General features: G+C 41.3%; 1 protein-coding gene across 1 annotated transcript in view; it reads right to left on the bottom strand.

The window, feature by feature from the left end:
- The window catches only part of FNDC3B (fibronectin type III domain containing 3B), a 339,739-nt gene that overhangs the window by 70,556 nt on the left and 249,794 nt on the right, over positions 1-19,389 (bottom strand). Inside the window, exons 8-11 of the mRNA XM_038583908.1 lie at positions 17,601-17,752; positions 14,968-15,027; positions 6,333-6,471; positions 2,894-2,947 (exon numbers count right to left, since the gene is read on the bottom strand). Coding sequence (XP_038439836.1) covers positions 2,894-2,947; positions 6,333-6,471; positions 14,968-15,027; positions 17,601-17,752 — 405 coding nt within the window. The remainder of the gene's footprint in view (positions 1-2,893; positions 2,948-6,332; positions 6,472-14,967; positions 15,028-17,600; positions 17,753-19,389) is intronic.

Here is a 19,389-nt window from a genome sequence, read left to right as displayed (position 1 = left end):
CAGGGGTCGGATGTTGTTTTCTGTTTGTGCATTTGATTTTCTTCCTTCGTGAAGTCACGGCTTGAGTAGCATGGGAATGCGGGATGCAAAATCCAACCCCAGTGAGCTGCCTCAGGAGGACTACGGATCCCTAACCTAGCCCCGAATTTAGAAACACAAACTGTTAGATTGTTCAGTTTAGAAACTTAACTTCTGAAATGATAGAACAGGCAGGAATGAATTGGTTACTATCGCTTCTATTTTTCCTGCCAGGAAACCCAATGATAACCATTTTAAAATCTTTTTTAGAGGGACTAAAAAGGAAGAAGCACAGTATCAAGCAAAGAGGCTACGGGATGGAAAAATCTGAGAAGCATGTGGTTAGGTTTGTTTTATTTATGGCTGTTTAATAAAAACACAAGAGGACAGCATTCCATTATTTTTCCATCTCTCAGAGTAAGAACATTACCTTCCCTAGGTCACGGATCCCTCACAGGACGGTGTACATAAAGTGTTGAGGCACTGAGGGTACGCTCCACAAATGCTGAAATATTTAATAAACGAACATGCCAAACAGCAGTGAAAAGGATCCTAAAACATACTGTGATCACAAGGGACAATCTTAAATAAGGAGTTTTGAGAGAGCATCGATGATGTAAGCACACATGAGCTAATGGATAAACTGAGGACTGCATGGGGCAAGCTGCTCATATAAAAACTGGAATAGAACCCACAGCTCCTAATGGTGGTGTCCTTTCAAACATACTGTCCTCCCAGGGAGCTCACGGTACTGAAGGTCAGGGAGCAGTTACATAGACTTTGGGGTCCAGAAGTTTTTCGACGAGGTGAATATTAAGCCCCACGATACCAAAGGATTCCTACGTTAGCAAAATGCCCATAGCTGGGGAGAGTCCACTCACCTGGAGTCTTTGGTAAAGCTCAAGAGAGCCGACACCAGCGGAAGTTAGAAGGTGGGAGAGAAGATGAAGAGGAAGGGGAAGGCTGAAGAATTAAGATGGGAGCAAAGAAAGGATGGGAAGAGAGCAAGCAGGGAAAAGGCAGGAGAAGGCCCAAAATGAACCATTTAACATTGTGCGGTCACCAGCCTATAGTGGGTGCTACTGATTACACATGGTCATTAGACAAAGCTTCCCGTTTCATCCGAGGCTGTAGCTTATTCCCTCCACGCATCCTGCCAGGACACTTTCAATCCAAATTCAAAGGGAAGGAGGCCAACAACTGAGTCACCATTACCATTTCCTGTAGCACCTGGGTTTTCCTTGGAGGTTTCTCATTCAAATACTCAACTTCTCTGACCTTACTTAACTTACAAGGCCACAGGCCAAAAAACAAAAAACAAAAAACATAGGACACACACCACACACACATGCAGAGCTCAGAGAGGAGATCTGAAAGGAAAAATGCTTCCTCTCTGGTGGTAAACTCTATCTTGATATAAAACCTCAAGATATGAGAAAGGTCAGTGCCAGGCAGGTCAGTGCCACAAACCAACACATGCTTAAAAACATCTTCAGTCAACATTCACTTGTCCTTAGGAGGAAGAGGGGATAGTAAGATGGTGCCACGTGCTCACAGGGCAGCCAGGCTCCTCCTTTCCGACCTTCTGGATGGCCTATAGAAATCTCTTTCCACGAGGGCCAGAGGGGTGGGTTTGCTTTCCAGTCAAATCATCTTAAAATGAAACCCACCTAAATCTGTAAAATCTGCCGGTCAGGTGTAAGATGTCACCAATCTGCACGTAGGACCTAATCACAGGGATCCCCAGAACAATAGGTCGTTGTCTTTGGTAACTTGGAACTCCAGCTTTCAGATGCAACCCAGATGGGAAAACACGCTAACACAGAAAGTGATGAAGGGCCCCCCTTTTCACATCAAAATTTCACCCTGAGGGTTTCGTCCAATTTCATTTTACATTTGGTGAAAATATTTTTCTCCACACTCGACAAGTCACTTTTTGCCTAAGTCTGCATTCTGGATCTTTAAAATCTCCCTCGATTCAAGTCACAGAGACTAGTTAACTCCCATTTCCACATTCCAATCCCACATTTCCTTCTCTTGAAATCCTGCGTCTGTTTGCTCACTCACAGAAAGACTAGCGCAAGGGCAAGTGAATGAATAGAATTAACATCTATAGGAATAAAAAGCACAGTTCCCTTTTAGAAACGAAAGGCTTCTTTCTGCACCCAGTTATTTCCTGCCTGCGATTCTGTGGGTGGTGTTAGCAAGGCCAGAAAGGCACAAGGTCACCCATTCAGCAGAGAGGGCTCGAGAATAAGGCAGCTTCACCACAGATACCACGCTAGGGCCCCTGGTGACGGAAACAGCAGAGGGGGCGCCTGTTATAGGGCGGTCTAGTGGGCAGGGTGATCACACCCCCCCATGGTAGAGTGAGACCTCCGGGCAGGGCTCCAACCCCCCCACCCCCCACCCCCAGAGAACGCCCAACAGTGAACCACCAAAGTACATCCGTGGCTTCAACACGAAGAAACAAATTACACGCTGCCCAAGGCGTGTGCTTTACCTTATCAACGCCATCTATGCAGAATGGCCCTGAGCAGTCAAGATAACAAAGCACTCGATTCTTCATACAAATTGATGGCTGGCCAGGCTCTGGGGACTCCCCAAGAGGTCAGACCTTGTCTTTTCTTTCAGTAGCATTTCTTGCAAATAAGCCAAGTAAATACATTTAATGCCACTTAATACAATTCATTACACTACTTTAGTCTGTCTGCCTTTTCCACGGTCAATACCATAGGTTTCCATTTTTTTTTTCTACTTATGCTTTTTCTCTTCCCCATGTGTTTAGCACATCTTAAAGAATAAAATGGCATTTGTTCAGCAATTTTATTTTTGAAATGCTGTTTTAGATGGATGGATATGAAAATATGCTTACCTCATCCCATTCTAAAAGGTAGTTGGTGATTTTTGAACCATTATCAATTGGTGCCTAAAAATAGAAAAAAAATAAAGTAAGAAGAGATTAGAGAAAGCAGTTCACAGACAAAATTATGAGCTCTCAACTCGGCTCAAAGACAGTATCTATGCTAGCCCTGTGCTCTCCCCTCGGGCAGATAACCCTGGTGGCTCCAGTGTTTCCTTGGGAAACAGTATCCTACAAATGAATTTTAATATAATCCAACGATAGAGAAAGCCCCACTAATAATAAATCATGCCCCACAAAGACCCAAACCTGCTTTCCCCTCCACCTCGACCTTTACACCCTCATGGTGCCCTACTTCCTCGGGGAGAAGACTTTCAAGAGGTACTTTAAGAACAGAGGGAGGGAGAAAAAAGGCAGCTGAGAAATGTAGATGCTGCTTGGAGTCTGGTGGGTAAACCTGACCCAGCCAGGTTCAGGGTTAAGAGTATGTATTTTTTGTAACTTCCTCCATATTTTTTTTTTCATATTTTTTTTTTTAAGTGCTTAAGATTAAAAAGTCTTCTGTGCCTTTGAGATTTCCCTTAAAAAAAAAAAATTCCCCCAGGAGATTACCAGGAGCAATTAGCCCTTCACATGTTAGCAAAAAGAAGTTTCATCATTTGCTTTCCTCTTAGAAGCACGCAGAGATCTATTTCACTGAGAAAACAGGCCTTGGACTACGGGAAGGGGAGTGGAGAAGACGGAGAAGAGTGCCTGGCAGGGTCAGCCCCGCCTCCTGGAAGGGGGCGCTGCCTTAGGGTCCCTCACTGTACGGGGGGGCAGTAAGATGGAAGGAGGGAGGGGGCAGCTGGAAGGCGCAGACCAGGTCTCCCACCCCACAATGTGACAGCTGGGCCCCTCCCCAGGAAGCAGCAGGAGCCCCACACACTGCGCTGTCCTGGCCCCTGGCAAAGGCAGCCGGGGCAGCAGAGCTGCATCGAAAGCCCCGTCTGGCTGTTTGTCACGTAAGGTCCTTTGTCCGTCACTCAATATCACTGTTTAATTTTGTGTTCCAAGAATAAATGGGTGTGATAAGTAATTGGGAGAATAGAATATATAAAAATCACCTACTCAACTGCTGGGCGCCCGGGAAGCACCCGGGAAACAATAGCAGTTGTTTTATTTTTGTTAATAATAAATCATCATCAAGGGCCCAGTAAATACTAGTTACATTTGTGAAGAGACTCTTCTCCCTCCTTTCACCTTCTGGGTCATATCATCTCGGAGTGTCAAGCCCAGATTTCTGGGGAGTGCTCTATGTTCTACTGAACTGTAATTTCAGGCTTTTGTGGGCTCCCTTTGGTTTGGGAGACGGGGATACCCCTGAGGTTCTAAATAATAGACACAAAATTTTAGATGAGAACCCATTTCTGGAGTAAGAACTATGTTTATGGTGTTGATAAATTTCTCTAGAGAAACTGTTCTTTCAGTAGTTTCTTCTATGATATCCTGCCCCACCGCCAAGCTCTTAATTCCTTGAGGGTGGAAACCCTGGCTTTGGGATTTGTATTGCCCTCTCTCCTACTGCTGACTAACAAGGAGTTCGAAGATCTCGAGCTCTGTGTGTGTTTGTGGGTTCAAGGACAGGTGGGCAGTCGGAGCCCTGTCTTCCTGTCCTTGTGCCCCCAGCTGGAGCACTGTGATCATGAAATCCGTTCTAAAAGGACATTGAAATGCAAATGGAACCAAATCCAGAACTTTCAAATTTGTACATGACTTAATGGAACAAGAGTATGTTTCCGATTCACAATTCAATAAAGGGAGAAAGAAAATGTGAAATATTTTTCTCCTGATAAGCCAACTTTTCCCTTGAAGTCGCTGGTCTGCCTAAGACCTGAATTACACCCAGGTTTCAAGCACAGTATGTATCAGTGATTCCCAACTTTAGGTTTATAAGACCCCGGGGTCCCTCGGGTAATCTTAAGATTTCTTAGATTTTCCAAACAAAGTGAATTTTAATTCTTTCCTTTAGAAAAAAAAAGATATGTTTATGTATGTATATGTGCAAATAGAGAACATGTTTTAAAATGGATGTGTATCTCCAAGGACTTAAACAATGATGACCAGTTGGGTGTTACAACTCTGAAAAGGTAGGGAATCACTGACCTGGATTATCCCTGGAAGCCAGGAAGGAAAATAAAATAGTTCAGATTCTAAGCCAGTCTAAGCTCTGCCTTTGCCAAGTAACACACTCCATGTTGGCCAGTGGCTATGAGAACGCAGCTGCCCACACGAGAGGGGTCTCCAGAAGCCCGTGCTTTATTGCTAACCACTGCTCTCAAGGGCTTCTATGGACGCCCGGGATAAATTCAACCTCCTGGACTAGGAACCAAAGAACAACATACAGCTTCACCAATACTAGATCTCCCTAACCATCTTATTATTTTTACACATTAGTGTATTCCCCAAACCCCACAAATCTTTATCTCTACCTCTAAAAATTTCACATCTTAAACTATATTTTAAAATATAAACATAGATGGGTGCCTGGGTGGCTCAGCGGTTGAGCATCTACCTTCAGTTCAGATCATGACCCCAGGGTCCTGGGATCGAGTCCCACTTCGGGCTCCCTGCTGGGTGGGGAGCCTGCTTCTCCCCCTCCCTCTGCCTGCCGCCACCCCCCTCCCCCACTTATGCTCTGTCAAATAAAAAAATCTTTTTATTTTTTTTAATTTTTAAAATCTTTAAAAAATATATAAACATAGAGAAATAATTATGATAGGTATTGATAACAAGATTCAACTCTTTTTGCGAACATACAAACTGTGACTGATAAGCTAATGATACAGCGTAAGGACTGCTCTTTGGCAAGAGTTATTTGTAGCCAGTAAATTGTATTTTATGAAAACTACTATATATTTTAGACTTCAAAAAATAATTAGTAACCCTAAGTGATCTAAGGCCTAATCAGTAAAAGTTAGTGAAGCCTTAATATAGTTTAGAACACTAAACATTCTAGGCAGTTTTAAATATTGAACATTTCAGAGTCGCCACTGAAAGAAGCCAAAGGAGCCAAAACCTGACTTATTCTAAATCTCTCTTTATAAAACCTTTTTATTGAAGTCTTCAAATGTTTGTTGAATAAGCAAAACCACTGGAAAGTGATGAAATTCAGGTATCAAGTATATATGTACTTAATACTATAAAGTATTGCTTATGAACCTAAAAGATTTACCTCTGCAGAGAGAGCTAAAACTTTTTGCACTTCTACCTCCTATCACTTTGCCCAATTTTTATAGACATATAAAAGACATGCATACATACGTATCGACATATATTCAATATCACAACATTTTGTTTCACGTAGTTACTATGTAGAAAAATCAAACACTATCACCAGACTGGAGTAGTGCTAAATAAAAACGTTTCCAATGGCTAGACTTCAGACTGTTCCCGGCACTGAGCTACCCACCTTCCACTGCAAGGTTAGTGAACTTTTGCTCCTGTGTGCCAGCTTAGGTGGGAAGGGACACTCAGGTGCACAGCTGTGGGTGGTGAAGCTAACTGGCTCGGAGCAGGATCCCTTTACGGAATTGTACATGGCATATACCCTGAAAACAAACAGATAAAGACAGTCAGTGGCAGTGGCCCATCCTAGAAGACCAGAGTTTTTAGCTCAGGTTTACGCCAGGGCTTTCCAAGGAAGAGAATTTATGTAGCACACACCATGGTTCTTTTCTTCTTATCTACTGGTCTTGTCCTGACCTAACTATGGCCAGCACCTCCAAGAGATAATCACCCGAGCAGGGAATGTGCCTCTCCTTCCACTAAGTGTCAGAACTCTCAGCCCCCAATTAAGACAGGCAAGGTCTACTGACTGGAAAACAATAGGCTGAATGAGAAAATATCCTCAGGGTGCCCGACTCCTGACTCCCGGTTTTGGCTTAGGTTGAGCCCCATTGTCAGGCTCTGCACTCAGCTCAGAGTCGGCTGGAGTTTCTCTCTTCTTCTCCCTCTGCTCCTGCAGCCCTGTTTGCCTCTCTGAAATAAATAAATGCAAGCAAGCAAGCAAGCAAGCTTATCCCCAAACTGGTCTTCAAATATACATTCTAAAACCATTGAGCCGGGCAGCGCCCGTGGCGCAGCACTTTGGTGCTGCCTGCAGCCTGGGGTGTGATCCTGGAGACCCGGGATCGAGTCCCACATCGGGCTCCGTGCATGGAGCCTGCTTCTCCCCCTGCCTGTGTCTCTGCCTCTCTCTCTCTAGCTGTGTCTCTATGAATAAATAAATAAAATCTTTAAAAATAAATAAATAAATAAAACCATTGAGCCACTCTCCAGTTGACTTGGTGGGAAGGAGGATGAAAAATAGTTAAGGGTTGGCTGAGAAGAGACAAGAAGCAGTGAAAGGAGTCTACAAACTGGAGAGAGAAGTATAAACCCTGGGGTAGAATAGATAGCATCTTTAAACTTTTTCGAACATTGCAGATATTTAAGTAGGAATATAGATGTTTCACACACAGAAACATGCTTGCTACTGCCAAGTGTGCCTCGAACTCAAGAAAAACAATGTTCAGGTACAGTTTATCCATGTGAACGTTTTAGTTTTGCACCTGGCGCCGAGATTAAAGATGTGTACTCTGCGCATTAAAATGCCTGGCTCAATGCTGAACATATGGGCCCGATTTCTCCAGAGAAGCTATGAAGGAAAAGCACGTAACACGCTATTATAAAACGATACTTCTTTCAAATAGCATAATATAGGGTTATGTTGATTTTTATCTTCTTCCTTTCTGTTTCTCCATTTTTAAAAATATTGAGCATTAAAAAAAAACAACTTGAAAACCTACTCTTTTAAAAAGACAACATAGAAACTTTTGCTGCCTAAACAAGATGTAAGGATGAAGCTAATCGGAGTTGGTAAATATATCAAGCCCTTAACTCTTGAGGTCCCGCTAAAAAGATAGAAGAAAACTCAGAATCAAGAGAACAAGTAAACTTCCCACATAGTTAGAGAGTTGCCTCAAGTGAACACAGTCACGGAAATCTAACTGCTATACTCTACGGCCTACTGTCCTTATTCTCTGAATACCCACAATCCATCTCCCCTCTCCCTACCCAACGAACATAAACAACAGCTAAAGATAACATTATGGAAAACAGGACCTAATTAGGATTTCTCCTCAAGGTCTGTCACAAGGGATTTACAGAGGTCATGTACATTAAAAGTTCTAATGCCTATTTCTATCTTAAAGGGTAAGACACATATGTACTGGAAATTTGACTTGTTTGCCTTGTGGGAAGGCACAATGATGACATTTGGTCCAAACAAAGGATACTTATCAGGATGCTCTTCACCCAACCTGATGAAAATAAAAGTCCCTTTTTTGCATTCACTGTAAGTAGGAACAGGAGAATATAAAAGCAAATGGTTGACTTGGCAAAGATCATTTCTTTGTATCAGGACAGGATCACTAGGAATAAGTTACTTAAAATGAATCACAGAACATTCCAGACATGGGCAGAATTTCTGCCTAAACTTTAATAGATTGGCTGGATTCTATAGCTGGTGGCTCATAGGTTACATCTGGCCCAAGATACGCATTGGGGAGAGGGAAGAAATACAGTGTTTTAAAATATCACAGCCATCCCTGCATGAATGGAAGGACATAGGCAATGGTCAGTACAGAAAAATATAAGCAGACATTATGTACTCCTAATGAAAGACAATGCCACGATCTATAAAACCCTTGCCAGAAAAAAACTGAACCTGTATCAGATTAAGCCTCTTTGCTACTATATAGAAAACACAAAGAGAACCTATTAAGTCAAACTATAGGGATGCAGTCAGCCTAATTCATAGTGTGTAAAAATCTACAGGACCAAAAAAAAAAAAAAAATTATTCCAAGAAATAAATTGCAAAAGGACAGGAAAGAAAGGGAGGGAAAACCTACAGATTAAAAGAAATTCATGAGATACCAGCCAAATAGAATATTCAGACCAAGTCTGAATTTCAATTACAACAATCTGAAGAAACAAAGCTTTCATTTTTAGGACAGTTGAAGAAATGGAAACAGTCCCTGAATTTTAAAGACATGAAGGAATGTATCCTTTTTGCTTATTTTGGATGGGCACGTGATGATGGTAATGTGGTGCGCAGATGAACTATTAGAATGTCTGGACTTCAACATAGCAGCGGGGGCAGGGAGGGTAGGTGGGTGCAGCAAGGAAATTAAGAGGTTGGGTGACGGGTCTATGAGAATCCATCAGTTACTGTCCACTTTTGACTGCATCTGAGATTTTCTGAAATAAAAAGTTAAAGATCAAGCCAATGCTTAAAGTTCTGGAGAGCTCTCATTTAGAAAAATGAATGTCAGGTCTCTCTTAACAATTAGAAGTTCTAGTGACAGCTGCATACCTTTAAGGCGGTAACCAGATAAAGATGAGAGCAATGAGGAGGTGTGGGTGCTGTCCAATTCAGTCCTCATCACTTCCTACTTCTCCTTAGCACTGAGATCGCTTCTCAGCTTCCCTTTACCTAGCTCTTCACTCACAGAGGTTCCTAGGAGGAATTTCACTGTTCAATCACTGGACCTTTGTTTACAAATTCAGACTATACTCAGGTAGACTGGGTCCTGCATGTTCACAAAACAAAAAACAAACAAACAAACAAACAAAAAAACAGCACCAAAAATCTACATGGAAAACAGAGCAGGGGAAAAGAGGCAGGGACAGGGCCTACCAAAGGCTGCCTGACTGCAGTTCGTGATCTCGGGAGATCTGGACTCAGTCAAGTTCATTCTGGGTCTTTAAGAATCGATTCTTGGGAGTCACAAAACCCACATTTATCAGGCTAGAGAAACATGAGCGACAGAGGCTCCTAACAGCCAGGTTGGCAGGATGGCTACTGCTGGGATGAATGGAAGATCCTGGCGAAAGAATAAAAATTTGAGGTAGTTGAGGATGTACAGTTGTATGGGCCATAGAGGAGTTATTCTTCTTGTCTCACAACTCAAAGAATGTTAATAGTTTAAATCAGGAGTCAGCACTTTACACTTATAAAGTCTGTCCACAAAGGAAAAGAGATCCGTCTTATATGGTGATGATGGAAAATGCTGCATATGATAGGTATCTAGAAGTTGATATGGTATCTAAGTATCCCACGATTATATCTGTCCATTAACGGTGGCCAGTAAATAGCAACTAATTACTCTGTTTTTACCACTAGCTTTTACAGAAAAGTCTCCAGAAATGTACTTTATTTTCAAGAATGTTGCAATACTGTTTTTTCAAAGGATGGTGATGTTTTTTCTCTAAGTATCATCGTGTGATAGGAGGATCTGTGGAAGGGGATCAGGTTTTTAGGTTAAATAAATCAGGAGACACTTCAGTTCCTTCTGCATTTATCCCAGCAAAGAAGAATACATTTTTCTAATGATATGATTAATCTTGTGTTGGGTTTTCACATTTGTTTCAGTTTAAATATTGACTAAATGCTTATGAAACAGGTGCTCCAAGAATTTCAGAAATTTGCCTCCAACTTCCTCCAGCACATCTGTGACATAGTAGGAGCCAGTGTCTAGTCAGTAACACCTATTTCATAATTCTGTACCAAGACGGTCAACCATATTTTTGGAAATATTTCATCATGTAATTTTTCTGAGAAATGTTATTACGTGCTATCATTTCTGGGCAACTTCTCTGCCAAACTGCTAATGCCAATGACTGGAAAACTGCTTCAAAGTTTGTCATGCATTTGCAATCCATTCCATCACTCAAACTCCTGATTACTCCATCGCTGTTCTTGATTCCCACAATAAAATAGTTACTTCAAAGTTGTTTTAATTCTAGAACTACCAATTAGAACAGGAATATGGTATTTTTGTGTACTTATAAATAACTAGAGATAAATGAATATAAATGTTTATGTATATAAACTCATATTTAAGTCTTATAAAATAGTTACTCATGTATGACATATGTGCAGGATGTTTCTCATTTCTCCCTTTTCTTCAACATGTGATCACACACAATCTCTCTCTCCATCTCTGTGTCTCTCTCTCATACACAGACAAGATTTTGTATTGGTGGCTTTATACAATCAGCAATACAATGCCCTATATGGAAGTGCTGAATAAATCCACTTTAGTAATTGCAAATTGAATCTTTTTAAACATTCAACCAACATTAAAATGCAAAAAGCAATTTGTGTTAGAACCTGGTAACAAATAAAAAAGTGATGACTTTAATGAGAATCTAACCCAAGACCCAATACCTAAGTTTCTCAAATCAATGTAATAGAGGAGTTATTACTGTCCTCAGTCACCAGAAGGAAAAAAAAAAAAGATTGAATAGTTAGATGTGCAGAAAAGAAATACAAAAATTCATAGCAAAAAATGATCTTTAAAACCTAAAATATCTCAGTATACAATTTTCCATGTGGAATTTTGGCCTAACTGGCATGGTCAGTGCCAATCTAAACAGCCACAGATGCACGCACCTGTAGCACTGCCCTAAGGATGCCACTGGTCTCCTAGTCCAAGATTCCTAATCCCAGTGGGGTGATGGTAAGAGGTCATGAGCTATCTTGCCCAGAACTGATGCTAAGCACCAGACAGTCAATGACATAATCCATGATTGAGAGACTGCTACTTAAAAAAAAAAAAGGTTTGTGTGTCTGATTGGTGACCGCAAGCAATGCTCACTAACTTGAGGGGGGGACATTGAAAATGAAAAAAAGCACTGAATAAAGATATGGAACAATCAGAACGAAGGGAATGGAATCAGAGTAACAAGTCTAAGGCAACTAGAAATCTAAGAACAGAAGCCCTAGATGGGACTTTAGCATACGACTTGAGAAAGAAACCTTTCACTCTTTTGAAGAGTGATGAACGGAGGCTTCTGCAGGCCTTCATCCAAATGTGCAATATTAAGAACTGGAAGGAGAAGGTAGCCTGCTTGGAACTGCTGAAAGAAATATCTCGTTGTTTCCCCTCATTGGCTCTACAGACTTCCACCAGGGCAACGCGTTCTAATTGGTAACACACAAATAAATAAAAATGGCAATGAACATAATTGCTTATTTCGTAGTCATGCAGTAATGGAATTCTTCTGCAGCTTCTATTATGGAAATTTAGTGAGAAAATTATTTCCACACAGTCTTTTGAGGCCTTAGAAATGACTGTTAAATTTAAAATTTTATTTGAGGCTACTGTGTTTGATACGAGCTTAACATTCCTGGAACTAAGACTCTGCAAATGTGCACTCAACTGCATCATAAAAAGAGATTTTCCTCCTTTTTTTCAGTGCCAAGTATGACATATCTTTATCCCAATAAAACAGTAAGTGATATGGTCTAGCCATACATAGGTTTTGAACCTATGTCATGAAGTCTTTTCTACCATCAGAGTATGGAAACACTGCCACGACTCTAGAAAAACAAACTAGAACAAAAACAACATTTATATACTTGCAGATTTAGAATCGGTTTGCATTTACACTTCATTTGTTCTCACACCATCTTCCTGAGGCTAGTATCATTATTATCCTCATTTTATAAGTGAGTAAACAAGGTCATTTAAGTTTAAATGGCCTGCCTAATAAGTACACGCCCTTACTAAGTGACTGAGCCATTAACCCCAAATTCCAAGCTCTGTCCACTACGTGCCACTCTGCCTCACCAAAGCAATTCAAGGCAGAGGAAGCTAAATCTAAGCAGGAGTTACAAGCATTTTGATTCTTCTCTAGCTTGAAAAATGAAAGGCTATATAAGGCAAGACAGTGAACAATCTACAGGAACTGTGGACCAGGCAAGGGAAAAATAAAATCTAGACTGTAGACATTTTTATTAAGAGAGAATTTTTTTTTCAAATACAAAAATAGATTACGACCAAAGACAGGAAGAATTTTCTATGTGGCAAGCTGAAGAAAGGGACCAAATACCAGCCGTTGGTGCCTTAGGCTGTTGTGTGGTGTCACATAGGTGTCATTCTTGAGTGAGGTCCTCAATGTGTCAGGGAAAAGTCTGGATCCAAAGCCTCTAGAGAGTAACTACACTTCATGTTCCTATTCCTCTTGGGGCATCCATTGATTATTCCTTTTATCTGCCCAGAAGTTCAAGATGCTTATAAGACACGGCAGCAAAAAAGAACCAAGGAGCCAATGTTGTCAGAATTTACCCTTTGTAAGAAGAGTTAAAAAGAAATGAAGGGAACAACAGACAGAATGGCAAATACAGGGCAGACTCTTTATGACATTTAGGTTTCTTTAAAAAGACATTGTTAGCTCATGAATGAGCAGGAAATTAATAAAGTAAACCTTTATAAAGCAATAACAATAAACTGTTAAAAGATGGAGAGAAAAGGAAACATATGTTAACAATGACTCATGGAGAACGTTTACACGGCTCCCTATATGGTGGTACATTTTCTGGTTCCTTGTTAAGTCAACCGTTAGAAAGAATACAGTATTTCTATTATCCCAGTATCACAGATTACACCAATCTTTTTGTTTGCGCAGACTGTGAAAAGTTCAGTATGCTTGGGCTGAAGCTAACTGATTCAAAATCCAAATGTTTTGATTTAAACAGGAAGAGATAGTTGCAACAGAGTTCTTCTAAACAATAAAACAACCAGGCAGATAAGCACGTTGAGACTGAATATAAAACACCTTGCTCGTTTACATATTGGTTGAAACTTAGTTTGAAGCACTTATGCAGCTAATAAGGTTTTATAATCCGAACACATCCCTATTTCTCTACCTTTGTCTCAGAGAAAACTGTGGCCTCGATTCTTTGTAAGTATAGTTAAAACAGTCCATTCACAGCAAAACCAGACTAGAACTCATGCCTCCTCATAATCAATATATGCTCCTCCTATTAGGTTACGCTCCCTCCACGCCATCCCAAAGGAACCTCCGGAAAGGATAATAAAGAACGTGGGCTTGATATTGCAACTCAATATCACATGATACTCACATCCATAGATGAAGAAGGACAGATGCTGCTGTTGTGTATTCTTTTTAGATAAAATTACAACTTCTGGTCGCTTATAAACTAAATAATTTTTTAAGTTAAAATTTACATTTTAAAAATGTCATAGACCACATTCGGAGACCTGTTTATTTGTAAATGGATATGTGAATATATCTTTACATAATTAGATGAGCTCTGTAAAAGTTCATTATATTTACTTTCCTCGTCACAAGTCTATGGTTGGCTGGGTTTCTTCCTAAGATTAACTAGCTCTGCCTTTCATAGTAGTCACAGCAGAGATTCCAGAAAAATCAGAGTAGAGATTTCAGTCTACATATACGGATTTACTATAGACTACATAGATTATATGGATTTACTGTTTTGCCAAGTTGGGTTAATTCTTATCAGAGATAATTTGAAATTTGCACTGTTCGTCTCATTTTAAAGCCTAGTGTCTTTTAAGGTCCAAAGGTGTTCTTGCATTGTGGCAGGACTTATTCATTTGTGCTGAATAGAGTTTATGTGTATGGGTTATAACAAACTTATAACCCATTGTTAACATATGTTTCCTTTTCTCTCCATCTTTTAACAGTTTGTTGTTATAAAGTTTATTTTGTAACAGTTTTTTTTTTTTTTGCAAACCTAATGGAAACTTTATTTACTCTTCTTCTTAAAGTAATCTAATTTAAAACCAGAGGTTAAGTGAGAGGAAAGAACACAAAACCTTCCCCAGACAGACAGACAGAGATACAGAAAGGAGGGGCGGGGCTTTGGGTCAGATCTTCTCCATCTTGGAAATGAGGGCATCACAGATACATTAATATCAGAAAAATCCTTTCTGTAAAAGAAACCATACAGTCCAGTAGATCTTAGAAGATGATATAAAAGTTATTTTAAAAATAATTTCTAAAATTCAGTTCACTGTATCACCTATTTCTCTTTTACCAGAAGCTGTTCTGTGTACTCCTCAGTCACTGTGCCGTCAAGCACAGAACAGTAAGGCATGGCCAAGCTCCGGTACTTCAACCTTTGGTTAGCAAGTGCCCTTAACCAAAAGCTTTTTAAAAGGAGCGCATGATTTATCTCAGCAATCCCAATTCTCCAACACAGGCCAGTGCTCATATCCTAACTTACCTCACATGATAATCAGTTGCTGGTCTGAGATCTTTCAGGTTACATTCTAATTCTTCTCCACTGCAAAGAAAAATCACTTATTAGTCAATGATACCAGTTACAACAGTGAAGACAGGTTTTGGATTTGGGTCTCACAGTCACGAAGAGCAACGATTCGAGAACTCTCATGTCCGATTCCACCACGAACCAGAAATAAACGTGCCTATTTGGTATATTACCCATTTGGACTACAAAATTAGGTTTCCTTTTAACAATGCCATCTTAGATCGGGAAAATGGCCAGATTAACTCAGTAATGAGGTTCCAAAAGGTCTTATCAGTTCCTTAAGCTAAGTACATGAAAACAAATAAATAAGCAAGGAAATTAAATAGAGATAAATGCAAGTGTAAAATAACTATACCAGCTGTCAACTGAAGGTAGCTCACACTCACCTTGGCAGGAACCCCACATGCTTCAACGTCTCAACTTCCTGGAAGAGACCTCAGTGTGCGTCCCTCACATCTCAATACTAACGGTTTTCAGATATAAACACATACAAATCAATAGCTCTCTTACATAAAACCACTTATATGATCAGATCTTGTAAACGAAACTCAACTTAATCATGAGGCAACGGCCAACATAAAATAAGGAATGTTCCATTAAAAGTTTTTAAAAGGTGAGGGATGGGGGCATGAGTGTATTCTTTAAAAAAAAAAAAGTCAGGGTCACAAAAGACAAGCACTGTGTTAGTGTTCCAAGTTAAAGGTGAAAGGCATATGGCCACGAACTATAATATCTGACCCTGGACAGGATTCTATCCTAGAGGGGAAGACCTGATTAAATGGACGGTGAACTAGATGTATTTTATCAATGTCAATTTAAGAAGCTGGTAACTGCATTGTGGCTATGTAAGAAAAGATCCTTATTCCTGGGAAGTATACTAAAGTATTTAGCAGTAAAAGGCCTGACTGTATACAACTAATGGGGGAAAAATACAGGTTGGTCACAGAGCAGAAAGGTAGAGAATAACTGCAATAGTAAAACCAAATAGGATAAAAAGATACCAATAGGTGACATCTGGGTAAAGGATATACACATATTCCTTGATTTCTGCAACATTTTATAAGTCTGAACTTACTTCAAATAAAAAGTTTCTGAAGTTGCAAACTGGAGGCCAACGTCCACACCATGCCTACAGTTCTGACATCTGACCTGCACCGTATCTTTGCCTTTCTAAATTTGCTGAATGAGTCTGACATTAGTAAAGCTTACATAACAATTCACATTTTCAGTATTTCTTGGGGAAAAAAAAATCCAAAGAAATCAGCAACTCTAGGCCTTATGGCAACAACCTATTTTCGGCTGCTCCTTTCAGAGGAGGACAGGAGTGCTCTTGGAGCACCTCATCCCCAACCTGCCTCTTTTCTTCCCTTCCGTCATCTGCCTCACCCCTCCGGGCACTGGAGGCCAGCTCCCGCCACCCATGGTCATCCTGCATCGTTTCTTGGCGTGGCTGGGGCAGACGGTGCTCTGTATCTCTTTACCAACGGGGACTTCTCAGAATAGAACCGAATGGCTGTGAGCTGGCGTAGGGAGTTCGGATTTTACTCTCAGTACGACGGGAGTCACTGCAGTGTCCTCCCTGGGGAGTGACCCGGGGCGCCCTGGTTTCTACAGTGTGGAAGCTCGGAGTAGACACCGGAGGCAGCTGAAGGGACGCCTGCAGGAGTCCAGAAACCAGAGGGCAGTGCGCCTCCTCCCTAGTCTCTTACGCACCCTCACAGTCCCGAAGAAGACCTGTACTGGAGCAAGTTAAGAACTCAGAACAGGGCCGGGGAGACCCCAGGTCGGCAGCACTGGTACGGCAGGGAGACAGGAGACAGGACCAGCCTCTGGCAGGGGAGGAAGTGGGGTGTGGAGCACACCAGCTGGGCTCTGGGGGCCTCACACAGGGAGGTCAAACAACAGGGAGAGTAAGACCCATGTTCTGATCTCCTGCCCCACAGATCTGGGTGGTACCAGCCATACCAAAGGAGACATGGCTTGACCCTACGAATTTTTCATCACATTTAGGTCACAGCTATAAATCACTTAGATGGCTAATATCTGGAAGTCCGTGAGGCAGAAGGGATGATCCCTTACCCTGAGCTAAATTTACTTAAGAGCCTTGGAATGAAATGCTTTAAAGGACTCTTTCCTCAAGCCTAGAGAACTCTTGTGAAGGTTAAGAAATAGAATGAAATGGAAGGAAACCATTAATACAGAAGAATTTCAAAACCCAAGACTAGAAAACGGTCTGGGTCTAAAACGCAGTAATCAAGTTAAGTGCAAGACTGATGTAGATAAAAACTGGAGGTCGTTCTCACTTTTTACCCCGATAGGCATCAATGGAAATTTTTCTTTAGCACTGACATAAGCCAACATAACCAAGTGATAGCTCATCAACACCAACGAGCTCTATAAAAGTCATTTCTGATTGTAATTACTCTGGACAAAAATAACTCTTGACATTATAATTATCACTAATTCTTAAAAGGAACTATTTAAAGAAAAGTTTGCAAAGCCTCTAAGTTTTTCCTGTTTCTGATTTTCCTTATTGACTCCAATGTTGCAGTTTAGCAGCAGAGAAAACACGTGGGAATATACGCTACCTGTAAATTATCTTGTACTTTCCATCCCGTCCTTTGTCTGATAAGGCGACCTCATAACTGTAGGGGAAAGAAAGACCGCTGTGGGGTCCACACGAAAGTCCAACAGGGGGAGCCCAGGACAGCACAACTGCTCTCGCCTGAATATTAGAAACCTGAGGGGGCGGGGGGAAAAAAAAAAAAAAAAAAACAAGAAAACACAGATAAAATTACTCAAATCCATTTCATAGACATCGGACACTACTTCTTCCAGTAACATTTTTGTGATGATGAGTAGTGGCATGAAAGTGGCTCGGGAGTTAACGTAAGGTAAACACTTTTAATTATAATGAACAAAGCATCATAAATAGTATCTCTTGTCTAAGTCCTGATGTCCAAAAGAGTTCCTGAAACACCTATCCTCGTAACATAATTCACACTCTATCCTCCGGAAAGTAAAATCATCAGTCTTGTTTGGGAATTTATTTTTTTAAAGGTAAGGAGTTGACTGTGAGACTGTAATGGTCTCCGTGAGGGCCATCGATCTGCGCAGGAGGAGCCGTCCTGCAGGCACTTTGTGGTGGCCTCTCGGCCTTGCCAGCCAGTACTTTTCCGACCAGGCTCCTTGAAGGACTCCATTCCCAGAGAACCCAGTGGTGGGGGTGTAGAACCCAGGCCCAGGCTGAAACGGGTGCCGAGGTGATGCTTCATCTCTCCCAGCTCCGTTTTTTTCTTTTCCTGCTGGTGTAGCCTGTGTAAGACTTCATTGGAACAGCGGACTCCGGCACCTTCTAACACTCCGGCTTTCTTCCCTACTGAGGACCACGCTGAGCCACGTCCCAGTCCACCTGTCAGGCTGTTCCCAGCAGGCCTGGCTCCTGCTGCCGCCACCCCCAACCCCCCCCCCCCCACCGTAACCTGCTCAGGAGGGGACCTGCGGCGGGCATCCTGCCCTTCAAGCATCCCAGGCGCTCGCTCGACGTGGTGCCTGCAGCAGCCCTGCCTTCCAGATCTACTATCTGCGCTCCCATCCTTGTTTTAGAGTCACGCGTAGTCTAATTCTTTACGTCAGCTGAACTCTGATGTTCTAATTTTTTAAAGGTTATTTTGCTGCTCTCTGGATACTGGTCGGAATAGCATATTAAGAAACAACAGTTAATAGAGATGCCAACGCTTCATGTTCACAAAGACTTTATTTAGTGGTAGATTGTTGTTAGTATTCTGTTAGTTTGTGGGTGGAGATATGTAAACTATCCGGTTTCCTTTTTTTTTTTTTTTTTTTTTTGTCCATTTTTGTCACTTCCTGATCTACACAGAGCATTAAAATTTAATACAAAATAATTTTAAAAACATGAATAGCCTGGAATGTGAATACTGAATCTCTTTCCAGTTTGTCATTCATTCTGTTCTTTGCTGAAAGCCCTCATTTCTGCTCAGATCCCTCCATATCATTTCTGCTCGTTATAGACATAGAATCATAATACATTTAACCAATTCTTTAGTCAAACTCCTATTCAACATTCAAGACCCCGGCTGGGCCTCACTATCCCCAAGGAACCTTCCCTGAAGTGTTTCGTCTACCATCCGCCCTCTGTTCCACAGCGACTTGCTGGTATCTCTTTCGCTACAAATCATGTTTATGGCAATCGTCTACCTTTCCCACTGGATGGTGGGACTCCCTAAGGCCAGGACTCAAAGGCAAATTTAACTATGAGTAATAGTTGCTTCATAAATGTTTGTTGAATGAAAGATAAAAATCAAAGGGAACAGGACAGTCTGCGTTTCTGATACAGGTGACGTCGTGGATGGTGGA

Source organism: Canis lupus, chromosome 34 (genome assembly GCF_011100685.1).
Source record: "Canis lupus familiaris isolate Mischka breed German Shepherd chromosome 34, alternate assembly UU_Cfam_GSD_1.0, whole genome shotgun sequence".
Lineage (NCBI taxonomy): Eukaryota > Metazoa > Chordata > Mammalia > Carnivora > Canidae > Canis > Canis lupus.
Note: the sequence above shows the minus strand (reverse complement) of the source record. Positions and strands in the feature narration are given on the sequence as shown.